This window comes from Hipposideros armiger, unplaced genomic scaffold (genome assembly GCF_001890085.2).
Source record: "Hipposideros armiger isolate ML-2016 unplaced genomic scaffold, ASM189008v1 scaffold_15, whole genome shotgun sequence".
Lineage (NCBI taxonomy): Eukaryota > Metazoa > Chordata > Mammalia > Chiroptera > Hipposideridae > Hipposideros > Hipposideros armiger.
The window spans coordinates 3,452,230-3,467,043 of record NW_017731365.1 but is presented as its reverse complement, the minus strand read 5'-3'; the positions used below and the strand labels follow the sequence as shown (position 1 = coordinate 3,467,043).

General features: G+C 41.0%; 1 protein-coding gene across 5 annotated transcripts in view; it reads right to left on the bottom strand.

Annotated features, from left to right (window-relative positions):
• SGPL1 (sphingosine-1-phosphate lyase 1) overlaps positions 1–14,814 on the bottom strand; it is a 55,304-nt gene that overhangs the window by 22,877 nt on the left and 17,613 nt on the right. For all 5 annotated transcript variants that reach the window (XM_019625281.1, XM_019625271.1, XM_019625304.1 and 2 more), the window contains exons 3-4: positions 8,158–8,323; positions 2,954–3,021 (exon numbers count right to left, since the gene is read on the bottom strand). In XM_019625281.1, coding sequence (XP_019480826.1) covers positions 2,954–3,021; positions 8,158–8,323 — 234 coding nt within the window. The remainder of the gene's footprint in view (positions 1–2,953; positions 3,022–8,157; positions 8,324–14,814) is intronic.

Below are 14,814 nucleotides of genomic sequence, written 5' to 3'. Positions count from 1 at the left end.
TCATCTATTTTCTGGCATGTGCCAAGTTTTCTTAGAAATCTGAAAAGTCAACTTTCTCTCTGAAGGTCAAAGATGCACTCAATTTTCCCCACCCTTTCCTCTGCTATGTCGACACCACCACTGCTTTACTTGGTTTCCATTTGCTAATGTCAGCATTGCTTTGAGGGCAATATTTGGACTTTGTTCCTGCCCTGGCAGCGGCCACGGTGTGTGCTATGGGACACACACCAGAGCCATGAACAACAGCCAGAAAACAGGCCAACCAGCAGGAAAAGGGATTCTGGTGCCTGTGCAAATGATGAGTTCCTTCATCAGGCATGCACAGGGCACAGCAGGAACCGGGCATCTGCACAGCTCTCACATACATGCTCAAGACGTCCTGGGAGGTGCCAGGAAGGCTGCATTCTACCTCCTCAGGCTGCTGACCGCTTATCCTGTTTGACCCATAAGTGCTAGGAGGAGCTAAGGTCTTTTCTGCTACATAATTTATCACAGAGAAATAACTAGTTATTTCTTTTCCATCCTCATAGCAACAGCGTCTGAGGCATTTTCTTTCATTCGTTCACCCACTCAATAAATAGTTGTCGAACCACCGCTGTGGGCCAGGAATACATAGTGAACAACACAAACAGAGGCAGTCCACAGTGAAAACAATTCCTGTTCTCATGAAGCTTTTCTTTAGCAGCAGGGACAGAAAATAAGTCAGTTAATGAAACGAGCTGTGGGTGAAAAGAGTCGAGTAAGGAAGCAGGACGGCCGGGGCTGCCATCTGTGATAGGAGATGCTTGGCTGGTGGGCTGGGGGAGGAGGGGCTGCATGTCACAGTCTGTGTGTGTTACAGCGACATGTACACGTGATCTCACTGGATCCAGACAGTTAGAGTTTCTCATCTCTAGCCATGGATGCTCTCAGATGCGGCCCTCGATGAGACCACAGGGAAAGCCACTCCTGTAAAACGTGTTTCTAACAGTCTAACGGGCAGGCCCTGGCAGGCAGCAGAGTCAACACTCTTGGGCAACGCCGGGGCATGTGATGAGCATGAAGGTATTTCTTCAGTTGTAAATAAAGAATTACGTTACATAAAGGGTGGCCCTGCAACAGGAGCACACTAGGAAAGCTGAGCTTCCACGCATAGATGAGCTGTGGCAGTAAAATCAACAGACAAAAAAATGATGATGAGCGGGATCTCAGAGCAGAGTCAAGTCTGCCCACCCCTAATTCTCACCCCAGAACCTCTATCACATTTTAAGTTCTTCACAGCATTTATTTCAAAATGAAATTCTTAGGTATTTGTTTAGTTATTCATTTTCTGTCTGTCCTACTAAAATAGAAATGCCACAGAGGAAGTACTTGGTCTTGGTCACCACTGTATCCCCAGCACCCAGAACAGCACCTGACGCTGAGCAGGTGCTCAATAAACCAGGGATGTATAAGTGAACGTAAGGGAATGAATGAGAGCGGGATGCACACATGCTCACTCAAAAACAAATCGCTTTTTGTCTCTGAGCCTCAAAATCTGCTTCTAAACAATGAAAGGTAACTATGTAGTTTCTAAGCCCCTTCCAATTCTTTTATTTATAATAAGATAACAGAATGGGTCCTGAAACTCTAGCATTGTCTTGAAATCTGAAATTGAAGGAGCAAAGTGTGAAGAATAAGGGCAGAAAAAATACGGGGACTAATAAGGGAGAATGCTATTATCCTTTGTGCTCCGGTCCATTCTTTGTATCTTCCCTATTCCCCTACCCCTTACTCTATAAGGACTTAATTTTAAGGCTTAATGTAATTTGGGGTCAAATAAAAAGCCTACTTATCTACTCTCATGCACCTTCTCCACCCTAGTTATTCCTTCCACTTCCCCATAGGAAATGAACCTGAAAATATATGGTTTGGAAGAGTTAGCATAGTGGTCTGAATGGATTTCGGTCAAAGGCTAAAATATAACTGACATCTTTTCTGGTTTGGTCAGGAAAGGGGAAAGGGAACTGAAAGCCAAACGTAAAAGAAAGCTTGGAGGGAAGCTGACGGGCAGGGCAGGTTGCTGGGGAGATGAAGACACCCAGGACTCATGTGCCTGCCTGAAAGCTTGCAGTGGGGCCTGCCCTGTTTATCTTCATCTGTGATAAAGAACCTGCGGGAAGAGGACAGAGGTGACTGTCTTATCCTCAGCGTGAGTGAGGGTACAGAGGATACAGTGAATGGAACATACTAGACTATGGAAAGGTACAAAGAGCAAGAGAATAGCTCTATTATCTAAGTTTCTAAACCTGAGATCAGCAAACTACAGCCCAAATCTGGCCTACACCTATTTTTATTTAGTTTCACTGGAACACAGCCAGGCTCACTCCTTACCTATGGTTCCATCCCTGCGATCCCTCTACAAGGGCAGAGCTGAGGAGTTGTGACAGACACAGTATGGCCTACAAGGCCTAAAATGTTTCATATCTAGCCCTTCACAGAAAAAGTTTGCCGGCCCTGACCTAAACCATGCATGCACCCAACCCCTGGATAAATATCTAAATTCAGCCACAGGCAAATATTGCTCCAAAGCATCATGTTACTTCTATCAGGTTTTCTAACTTCAAATTCTTCCTTAACAGACATCTCCTTTCTCCTTTGGTCACATGTGTTGGAGAAAGCCTTAAGTCAGGTTTCTCAGTCTTGGCACTTCTGACATGTTGAGCCAGATAATGATCTGTTGCAGGGGGCTCTCCTGTGCATTGTAGGATGTTTAGCAGCATCCCTGGCTTCTATTCACTAGATGTCAACAGCACTCCCCTCCAGTTGTGATACCAAAAATGTCTCCAAACTTTGTCAAATGTTCCTTATAGATGCAGGAAAAAAATCACACACACACCCCCCCACTCCATCTTGGGAATACTAGGTTCAGTAAATAAAAAGAGGTATCACCAAGGAGGGGAGACAGAGGCAGATCTACACAGATTCCACTTACCTTTCGACCAATAATAGGCATCTTCCTGATGAGCTTAAAGCATTTCTTTTTAAACCTTGACCATAAACCTGAAAGAAACAAATGGTTCTATTAACCAAATAAACTTCCATGGATATGACATGCTAGTCATAATGTATGAACTATTCAAATATGTCCTCCACAATCTCACTTGGTTTCAGATCACAAAGGTAGTTTCTTTCCTTTCAAAAAGAAAAAAAAAATCTTTTAAATTTCATTTTTTAATAAGTAATATACTTACATGGTTCAAAAAGTAAAAAATACACACACACACACACACACACACACACACACACACACAAACACACACACATAGCTAAAAGTTTCTCTCTCATCTACCCCCAGACTCTCATCTTTCCCCCAGGTAAACACTACTATTAGTTTCTAGAACAGCCTTCTAGAATCTCTTTATGCATATACGAGCAAGAATAAAGACCTATACTTATTTGTCTCTCCTTTCACACAAAAAATAGCATGCCCTAGCACCGTACTACACCTTGCTTTTCTACTTAGGAATAGTCTCCTCAAGATCAGTGCTTCCTCATTCATTTTACAGCTGTAGAGTACACGTATTTCATTATATGGATGTACCGTAACTTATTTAACCTGCCCTTTCCCGATGGACACTTAGATTGTCTCTAATATCTGAAATTACTAACCATGCTGAAATAAATAATCTTGTAACACACACCATGCTGCACACATAAGAGAATACCTACAGGATAAATTCCCAGAACCAGAACCGCTAGGTCAAACGGCAGATGCATTACAGAATTCTTCACCTCTCCAAGGTTTCTAGACGCCCAGCATTTCTCTTCCCTCCTCTAAAACAAATCAACCACCCATGCTTTTTTTCAGGATCTAGGCTCCAGTCTCTCGTCCTAGCAACATTTTCTGGGCCTAAAAAGGCCTTCAATAACATGGACACCCATTAGCCTCCATTCAGTCAGGCAGTACATAGGACAAATATGGAATTCGGATCCTGTCAATTACAATAATTATAAATACATGGCATCAAAATAGATTGTTCTACCTTTTAATGAATTCACATTCAATATACTTCAATTGACTCTGGCAACAAGATTTTGAGGTTGGCATGGAAGGTACTACATATTATCCAAAGGCTACAAAGGATCAAGGCATCAATAACTTGTTCAAGGCCACAGATCAAATCCCAGACGGAGCAGGGATTCAAATAAAGTCTCTGTTTTTGAGTCCTAGACTCCCAGGGCTATAGGCTGCTTCAGATGCACAATAGGAATTTCCGGTTATCCCAAATGTGTGTAAGACCTAGCTTTTATGCAAGGCCTGAACTGAATGTGAACTGTTACTGCATTCTTGGGAGATCCAGGCATCCGGTTACTCTGGCCACAAGGAGCACTCTGAACCACCACAGGGCATGTCTGCACCTTCTTCTGGTACTCATTATATGATGCCTTGCATTTCTCCTGCTTGTTTCTGCTTAGGCTGCATCCCTGTCTTTCTGTCTCGCCCAACAGTGCTGAGCACTGTAGTCAACAGCCTGTTAAGTGTCTGGGATAAGCCAGGTAACTAAGACACAGGCTGAATAAGAAGACAAAGGGATTAAAACCACTTACTTGTTTGTAGTTACTTTTTTGTTTAAATTTTGGAGTATTTCCTTTCAGTCTTATGTTCTACATACACATTTTGATACATAGCTGAGATCTTGTAGTATGTACAATATTGTATACTCTTCTCACATATTTTAATAGTCCATCAAATGAGTATAACGTAATATTGGCTATTTAAGTTGCCTATTATTTGACTAAAGTTGACCCTTGAACAACATGGGTTTCAACTGTGCAGGTCCGCTTATATATAGATTTTTTTCAATAAATCTACAGCCCTCCATATCCCTGGTTTTTGCATCAGTGGATTCAACCAACCGTGGATCAAAAGCAGTATTTTTGATCTGCAGTTGGGAATCTGCAGATGAGGAGGACCGACTGTATACATCATTCTACGCCATTTTACAAAAGGAACTTGAGCCCTCCCAGATTTTGGTATCTGCAGTGGGTCCTGGAACCAATCCCCTGTGGATACCGAGGGACTGTAGTTCAGTTTTGAGGGAATCAAAGTTATATATGAATTTTTTACTGTACGGGTAGTGAGCACCCCTAACCCCCACGTGGTTCAAGGGTCAACTGTATTTCTAACAATGTTAAAGCCATAAAGATTCAGAACCACTTTCTTATTTAATAGGTGGAATAATTAATAAGGTAGAAAGAGGTCTAAAAAAATCAGCAAATTGAGTCATGTGTCCAAAAGTGCAGCAATGTGACAAGGTGGAGGACAAAAGAATAATCTGATGAAAGTGGTGGGGTAAAATGGTACAGAGTTAAAAAAACAGAATATAGGATCAGAGGTGGAGATATTAAAAATGATAAGATCATGTGGTCGTGACCTAAAAAGGTGATCTCAAAAGTAGAAGTCCCTAGAGGCAAAGAAGGAAAAGTAATTAGAATGTGTTAAGGTAGTAAAACAGGAAACGCCAGTGTAGGAACAACAACAGATGGCTCTTTACAGTTTACAAATTCTTCTCACACAAATGATGCCACGTGATCCTCATATTACCCTCTGACTAGGTAAGGCAGGTAGTATTATGCCCCTTTTAATTTGAGGAAACAACATAAGGGTGTTGCCATGACTAGAAACTGGGAGAATTTATCACCCCTCCTATCACATAACTGATTTCTGTTGATGAACTATGGACAATCCCAGTTAAAATCATTATCAAGTTGTAATGATTTGAGCTGAAACAGAGCAGAATTAAGGAAGTAGAATACCTCAGAAAGCTGCTAGCCCCTGCCCATCCTCCACCCCCATCTTCCTGCTGCTCCCAGCTCTTATCTACCCTGGAATTGTCCTGTGTTCCACAGTTACCCTCTCCCCCTCCGAAGGGTATTCAGTTTCAAAATCAGCAAAATTTATCGCTAGTCCAGACTTTAGACTCCTCTAGGGCAATATACTAAAAGCACTCGATTGTTCAGTGATATGTGGAATACTTCTATAATACATGAGCAAGGTGCTGGAAAAAATGGCACTTCTATCAAAATGATCCCCAACGTCTGAAGAGGGAAGACATTTTTATATAAGCCTAAAAGTCGAGTTGGAAGTTACAAAATAAGGAGTGTGTTGTGTGCATATGAAACAATGTTTGACCTATAAAAACTACATTCTGTGTGGTTCAACCTGATTCGGATACAGAAAGGAAAACAGACATAGTGGTTATCTCTAGGTAGCAAAATTTTAATTTTGTTCTTATGGCTTACCTATATGTCTGATTTTCTACTATGAGCATGTACTACTTTTGTAATAAGAAACTGTATGTTATTAGAAATAAAACAACTGAAATGGCTTGGAATTCAGCTCACAAAGATTTAGAAGGCACATCCCATTTACACACTGCTATTAATTTTCCCATGGGATACTCAGAGGCCAGCACATCCCTTTTTTGAACACTAAAGAGTAAGTACCAGGACCAAGATGGCTGTGCTTCTATTACCAGTCGAGCAAAATGCACAAGGGCACCATGGGCTGCAGAACTGGAAACAGAAGTGAATACCTAAAGCTAATACTAATCATAGCAATGAAATATAAATCTCTAGATCTCTATCCTTAACCTGGTTTTACAAATGCACTACCTTAAAAGGAAAAGTACATAGAATGGTGGCTGTCCGGGGTGGGGAACGGGGGGTAAGGGGCATGGGGAGTTATTGTTTAATGGGCACAGAGTTTCAGTTTAGGATGATGAAAAAGCTCTGGAGATGGGTGGTGGTGATGGTTGCACAACGTGATGTGCTTAATGGCACTGAACTGTACACTTAAAAACGGGTGATATGGTACATTTTGTTGTATTTATCACAATCACAATAAATACAGAATGAAACCAAAGTGCATTTACAGCCACTCCTTCGAGTCCTCTGGATTCGGTCACTTCACCCAAGGACAGCATGTTGGGCAGCACTGAATCTAAAGCTTCCCAGACAAGGAACGAGCCTGCGCTTCAGAAGACAAGGGCTGTGTCTACTTCCAAACCACAGAGCAGATGCAGCAGAAGGGTTCATCAGTCTAATTTGTTAGTGTTTATGAGAAAATCCTGCCAGAACAAAGAGCTGAAACTGAGGGCAGTTTTTTATGTTTAGACAGAACAGTCATATCTCATTTCCACTTTAATTAGGTGCAATGGTTACTACACAATGTTACTGGAATGGCTCAATGGCTATCTGCATGGTACAGATAAAACATCTAGAAAAAAATCTAGCTTCTAGGGTTACTTTCCTGAGGGAAGAGGAAGAAAAGCAGGTAAAAAACAAACAAACAAACAAAAAAACCCCAGTTAAAGAGACCCTTCAAACAGATGTTATCAGGGAAGCAAATAATTATGGAAATTTTAAACAAATGAGAAATGACAAGTAAATCTCTTCAATGTTACTGGGATTCTTATCCCAAGGAAGTTAACTTGGATACCCTAAGAGTGGGGAAAGGGTACAGGGGAGCGGGGGGCATGCAGGACCTTAGGAAGGATGGAGGATTGCTAACTGATTGCTAACAGACTTCTCATCTTCTTCTGCACTCTTAGGGGTGGTCTCCTCTTCCCCTGTCAATCTAGCTTCCTGAGGCACTACCAAGGAAGCTCAAAGTATACTGTCCCTTGACATCAATTCCAAGAAGACAGGGACCCTCTATTACTTGTACAGATATCCCCAGAGCCTAGCACAGTGCCCGGCACATGATAGACATTTAAATGACCACTGTGTGAGTGCTGTTCCTATTTCACATAATCTTGAAAGGATGACCAAAAATGAAAACAATAAATTTCTGCTTGGGGAACTCCAGGTGACACAATTATATTCTAGGCAAGAAACTAAAACTGAAGAAGGTTTAAGCCACACTCAGAGATATCTGTGGGTCCTTACAATGACTAATTTCTGGGGAGTTTTTATGTAAGCTGCAAATCCATAAAAATCTGCATAAGCAGTAGTTACACAAGAGTCCTATTATAACTCTACCAGTCAGAAGACCATGTCCTCACTTTCCATTTAAACAGGTTTTAAAAAATCAAAACCAAACCAAAAGGCAAGAAATTAGTCCAATCCGTTAACCATGAGCTCCAAAACTAGTGAACCTCCACTGTACCTTTACAGAGGGGCCAGTATACTTACTCTCCGGCTGGAAGATAAATTCATATACCCAGACTACCAGCAGCGTCGACACAACACTCCATGCAATTAGCTGCCAGGGCTCATACTTGGTGCAATGTCCATTTACATAATCCTTGGCCTTTGTGGAATATACTTCCAAAATCTCGAAGTAGGGCTCAAAGGTCTTCTAGAAATATAAGAGATAAAAGAAATATTACATTCAGATAGAGGTAGAAGTCTGTTCTTAGTTTGTTCTTCAAATTTCATTTCTCTAGGGCAAGGGTTCATGATGTAGCCCTACCCCACCAATAATATCGTCCTCTAAGGTCCTCAAAGCTCCTGTCCCAGTCGTTCCTTGTACACTGCCCCTAGTGAGTCACGTGGACTTTAATGAGATTTTTGATCATCTGCCTATCGTGTGAAATAAAAGGTTAAGCTACATCATCATTTCAGCTCTAAAGCTTCTATATGACTGCAGTATTCCCTGTCCCACTCTCCTAACTCAAGCTAAGCCTCTCAATATGTCTTTCTCTTCTTCCAGACTTTATTCAAATCTTTCCCATCCTCTAACCCAGCGGTCAGCAGACTGATTCCGCAAAAGGCCAGCGAGTGAATACTTCAATGCAGGCCAGAGACTCTCTGTTACAGCTACTCAACTGCTGTTGCAGCACAAACGCAGTCATAGGTAGTGGGGAAACGAATGTGGCCATGTTCTAACCAACTTTAGTTATAGATACTAACATTTGATGTAATTTCGCATATCACAAAATATTCTTTTTACAAAAACAATCTTTAAAATGTAAAATACCATTCTTAACTCCTGGGCTGTTACAAAAACTAGCAGCAGGACCGATCTGGCTCATGGGCCATAACCTGCCAATTTCTGCTTTAAGGCCCTACTTAACTAAATGACTCTTAATGGCAGGGACCACATCACTTTGTGTATCCCACAGTACCTGGCACCAGCAAAAAAAAAAACCCTCTCATCTGAACATTTACCAGAGTATCTCACTCATGAGAATTCCTCTCTCTTATTAAATGCTCAAGTGCTCATTGTGCCTCTCAGAGCTTATCACAATGTGCCTTGAGTCTACTCATCTGTTTCTTATCTCCCTGCCTCCATGGTTAGTCCTCGAAGACAGATCTTAGTCATAGTTACAAGCCCCCAGAGTGCCCTGTACAAAATAAGCTCATGCGATATAGATTGTTAGTCATTCACTGGCTCAACATTTATTAAGCATCTCCAGTGTTGAAGGCATTAAGCTGGGGAAGCATTAAGGTAAATCACATAGGTTGTTGTCCTTCCTGAGCTGGTAATCTAACGGGAGGCCCATGTGTGTATGTGTGTATGCATTACATACACATGCTGACACAGACACACATGTATAAGCAAATCATTAAAATTCTTCAGGATAAACGCTATAAAAAGGATGTAAATGCAGTGCTAAGAGGGACCAGGAGGAGGGCCTAACTCTAAAGAGGAGATGAGGACAACAGGACAGAGGACAAGAAAAATCTAAGCTGGTTAAAAGAGTAAAAGGATGATCAAAGAAAATTCTCCAGGCAGAAAAGTTAAAGGAAAAAGAGCCATACCAGAGAGGGAACAGGTGCAAATGCACAGAAGAGAGTCTGGGAAAAGCAAAAAGTTCTGTGCGGTAAGAGGGTAAGGTAGACGAGGGCAGGGACCTTACGTGTCTTACCAGTACCAAGGCCTCAACATACAGGAGCGTGCCTGGCACACAATTTGTACTGAGTAAAAACCTGGACAGTGGCTGACAGTGACCAAGTGAATGAGTAAATAAAAGATGTCAATCAGAGCACCGAGGCTGGGAGAAGTTCACCAAGTCCAGATTAAAAATGTCCTTGAAAAAAGCCAAGGAGATGGGGAGGATAAATCAATAGGTACCTTTTTATAAAATGGTTTGTCTATGTCCGTTCACATTTTAAGTGTATATTCACTTTGACCCAGAAATTCCACTTGTTGGTGTTTATATACTTGCACTTGTGTTCAGACATGTTCACTTCGGTATTCTTCGTAACAACAAAAGAAAAACCATAAATAATAAAAAGTCCATTCATGGAGGAGTGGTTAAATAAAAGATAATACATACCTTTTACATACCCATGCTATGAAGATCAATCTAAATGAACTACATGGGAAAATTTCCAGAATATAATGTTGAATTTAAAAAAAAGGAAATTGCAAAGCAACAACTAAACACATGGGTTTTTCATCAGAAGGGTAATTTATTTTTAAAAATAATTTGGTGGGAGATGACTAAGAGGAAGACAAAGATTAGAAACAAAAATTTTAATTAAGGGGACTGTTGAAATAGTCCAGGGGAAAAATAAACTGGATTTGACCTTAAGCAATATGAATGACACTGGGGACAAAAAGCAGTATGGATATGAAAAATATTTTGGAAGGTGGAATAAATAGAGTGTGATAACTTATTAGATATGGGAAGTATGGAGTGGGAAGAGTACAGAGAATTCCAAAACTTTCAAGTTCAAGTTTGAAAGACTGAGTAAGTGGCGTCACAATTAACCATGGTAGACCAGAAGAGGAATGGAAGCAGAAGAAGGCAGAAGAGATTTTGAGAAAAACATAATGATATTGGTTTGAGTTATGTTCCCGTAGGATATCGCACGCAATGTTCTAGTAAGAGCATGAAAGCTTAAGAGGACAGGTGCTCAACAAATGTTTGCTGAAAACATTTATACTCTTAGCAATTAGGCTGTGGTATAAGGTAATTAACATTATTAGGTAAGCTCTAGGTTCTCTAGGGGGCTATCCATGGGAACACAGCTTATCTACAACACCCTCCTAGCTCTTGGTGGCCAGTCCCCAGAGCCCATGTTGCTATCAACAACCTCAATCCTGCACACCAGTGGCAGTCGTGGGGCAATGGCAGTGCTGGTCAAGACTTGAAGACAGACCAGAAGAATCTGCCATCATCAAACATGTGTCATGATTTCCATCATTATAAAGTATTTTCTAGCAGGCCGGCTGAGTGGCGCGTTGGTTAAGAACTGGCTTGGGATGCCAGAGGGCCCCGGTTCGGATCCCACATATGAGGGCCAGTGACACTGCCCCCCACAGCTAAGATGCTGAACAACAGCTCGACCTGGAGCTGGGCTGCCGTGAGTCGCCGGCGATGGCATAGGCTGCAGTCCCCTGCTGCAGTGGGTTGCCATAAGCTACCGTGTGTGGCCGGCAGCCAGCGTGAGCGGCCAGCAGCCGCAGTGAGCGGCCGTCCAGAAGCCGGCGACTGATCTGCCTCGCCCGGGAAGAGCGCAATGATGGTGCCAACTTGGGCCAGTGAAGCAACATTCTCCACAACTAGACTGAAGAAAAAAAGGATAGCAACTTGTCTATTCCCCTTCCCCCGATTCCCCAATAAAAAAAGTCTAAAAAAAAAAAAAAAGGTATTTTCTAGCGTTAAAGCTGTGATCAAACCAAATGGTTAAGTGGTGTGTATGAATGGGATGACAGAAGAACAATCATTCAGATCAGCTTTTCCTCTGGTGATCGTAATTTCCAGTTCACCCAGAAAAATACAGGTTACTTTACCAATGTCAAAAGATGGCTGTAGATATTATTAACTTTTCATAAAGGCACTGAACAAAAAGGTAACATAACTAGTATTAGGGAGAGGGCAAAAAATCAGCAAAGGCAAACTAATTTTTTAAAAGCCTATTAAGAAATGAAGGCACTCCTTGCTAACATTTATAAAATTATATTCAGCAAGAATGTATTTTCTTGGTAATTGCCACAAGAAGATAAGAGGAGTCCTTGAGTTCAAAGTCCCTGAATATATTTACTTAAGGAGATACATTTCTATATTCTCTTACTGCAAAGACAGAATGATACCATACTTAGATGGGTCCTAGCAAGCTTTTTGAGTAGGCAACTAGTTGGTCACAGAAATTACATTTCCTGGCCTTATTCCAAGGTCCTTCTAGGTTACTACAAACAATCTAGGCTCAGTCCCCAATGAAGAAGCACCTCACAACACTGACAGCTCATTGCGTTATAGGGCTCTGTGGGGTAATGTATGCTATCTCCTTGGAAAAAAAGAATGAGGCAGTTCCTTGGGGCCTTGCAAACAGCACAAACCCTAGGCTGGATCCTGATGCAATACTCCAGCCCTTGGGAAACAGACAACCTAACTGCTGAAGGGAACTTCGGAGATCAAGCCCACATTTTCACTTTACAGAGGCCCCAAAGTGAAACGGCCTGCCTAAGCTTATATACACAAGCTTGTGTCCGAGTGGAGACTAGGAACCCAAGCCTCCTGACTCAGTGCTCAGTACTCTTCCAATTCTTCATTCTCGGTGTTCATTGGCAGAGGATCACTGAACAGTGCCATCCTAAGAGTTTTCTTTTCACAATTAGTGTTCTTGGCAGAATCTACCTTGAATATGTGGTACAATTCATAACAAACTAAAATTATATAGCAAGGTCATGACTACGAGTAAACATCTAGATAGAGATGGGACAAGAACTTAATATAATTATAATTATTATTCCCCACCATGCCTTTTTGTTCAGTGATACATTTTTGTCTACATACACCTGCATGTACATTTATAATTATAATACTTAGGCTTCTGTTTATTTCAACTTAATCTACATATTGTGTCTCTTGAAATATAAGAACTATTATTGGTCATCTCAGAAGGCCACTAGTTTACTGTGTAACTCCTGGCAAATCATATCACCAATCTGTGCCACCAATTCTTTATCTAAAAGGGACACAGAATAATAGTCACAAAATAAATTGTGTATATAAGTCTACAGGTGTGTGGATGTTTATCTCGCTAGCCCCTGCTTAACAGAACAGTAGTTTTGGTTAAATTTCTACAAGTAAAGCATTCCTCTAGAGAAAAAAACAAAAAACAAAACACTTCGCCCAATTATGTATATAAAATGTTAGTAAAGAATACAATAAATCTTTTGAAAGTATATTATTAAATGAAAAAACAAGATAAACCTTAGTATTATGAAGATTCAAAATAGTAATTACTTTAAGAGGCCACTGTCATATAATAGTGACTAAACTACCAGCATTTCTCTTCTTATTCATTCCATTTCCAATCTAATGATTTAGGTGTTAGCTGATGCCTAAGACATCAAAATAGTACTCAATAATCCTAATCATTGTTAGACAAAAGGCAGCTGCTAGAATTGATGCGAGTTTAGTACCCAACTATTTCCAAACATAATTAACTCTTGGTGCCCAAATCATTTCAAGGGAGCGAGACTCTTTCATGAATGTAACACAAAAGTGAAGTTCACAAATTTTGTAAATTTGGGGCATGTAGCTTGTTAGACCCATGAGCTTCAAACTTTTCCAATACAGTCCCACAGAAATGTATTTTACAGCACAATCTAGTAAACAAAACAAAAAGATATGAATCCAAAAGTTACCAAAATAATACTTAACACCTTATTACTTGTGATGCACTTACATTTCTTTTCTATTCTTTCCTTCTTTGTTTAAATGCCTGACCCCACTAAATTGATTCTGTGTCCCTCTAAGTGGATCATGACCTTCAGGTTTGAAACCAGTACCTTAGAGTGAGTTTACTCCTGGATTACTTCAATTTAGAATGTGGTTGTATAATGCAGTGAAGGGAGCTAACCCTAAGGTTATTTTCCACTTTATACAATCTCAGTGCTTTTTATACTCATGATTTATTCTCTTAACATTTTTGTGAGGCCAGGATTATGATGTGATGAAGTGTCTAAGTGAATGGACAGAACTCTTCAGTCTCAAGTTGCTTTCCTATCGGTACTAGCCCATAGCTATCTGCAATGATATTCAACTCAGTCCCCAAAGCACTCCGAGAACAAGATCCTGTAAGCAAACTTCCAATAGCAGCACTATTCACACGCCCTCTTCCCCCCAATAAAAACTTCTTTGAGAACTAGAACTGCACTTCACCAACTGCCAGTTAAGCAGCGGTATTTTTTCCCCATTAAATGTCTTAATGACCAATTTATAGCAGAAGAAACATTCTCAGAGTGAGGATCACTAAAAGAGAAAGCCATCTGGCAGACCCACACTGGATGGTGCTTCTTTTCTCGGAGCCAATACAAATCCTACCTAACAATCCTTTCTCCATTATTTAACAGTGGCTAACCATCTGTGTGTGTTTTATTCAAGAACAATGGCGTCTCCACTCAGGCAGCCCCTGGAGTTAAGAAGAGATCTGCCTGCAATGCTGCCACAGACAAACAGGCTGCTGTTAAGGGTTTCCATCATTCAACAATTATTTCCTGGGTGCCCACCATATGCATGGCACTATTTTCCAAAGATGAGAGTTCACCGGTTTGTTTCACTTAAAACTTTCTCTTCCCTTTCAAGTTCAAAGATTAGGTGACCACCTGATTACAGTGGGACTAGAACTAATTAAGAGGCCAAAGGGGCCATGACAGACATGCACAGGAAAGGGTGAACAACGTAAAAGCCTTATTTATTTGTAGAGGCTACATGGTAATAGTTATACGACTTAAAAATTTGAAACACCTTTCATGTTATTTTCTAACCTCACAAGGTTCTTGGTTAAGAATGAACATTCAGGGCCGGCCGAGTGGCGCGATGGTTAAGAACTGGCTTGGGACGCCAGAGGGCCCCGGTTCGGATCCCACATGTGAGGGCCAGTGACACT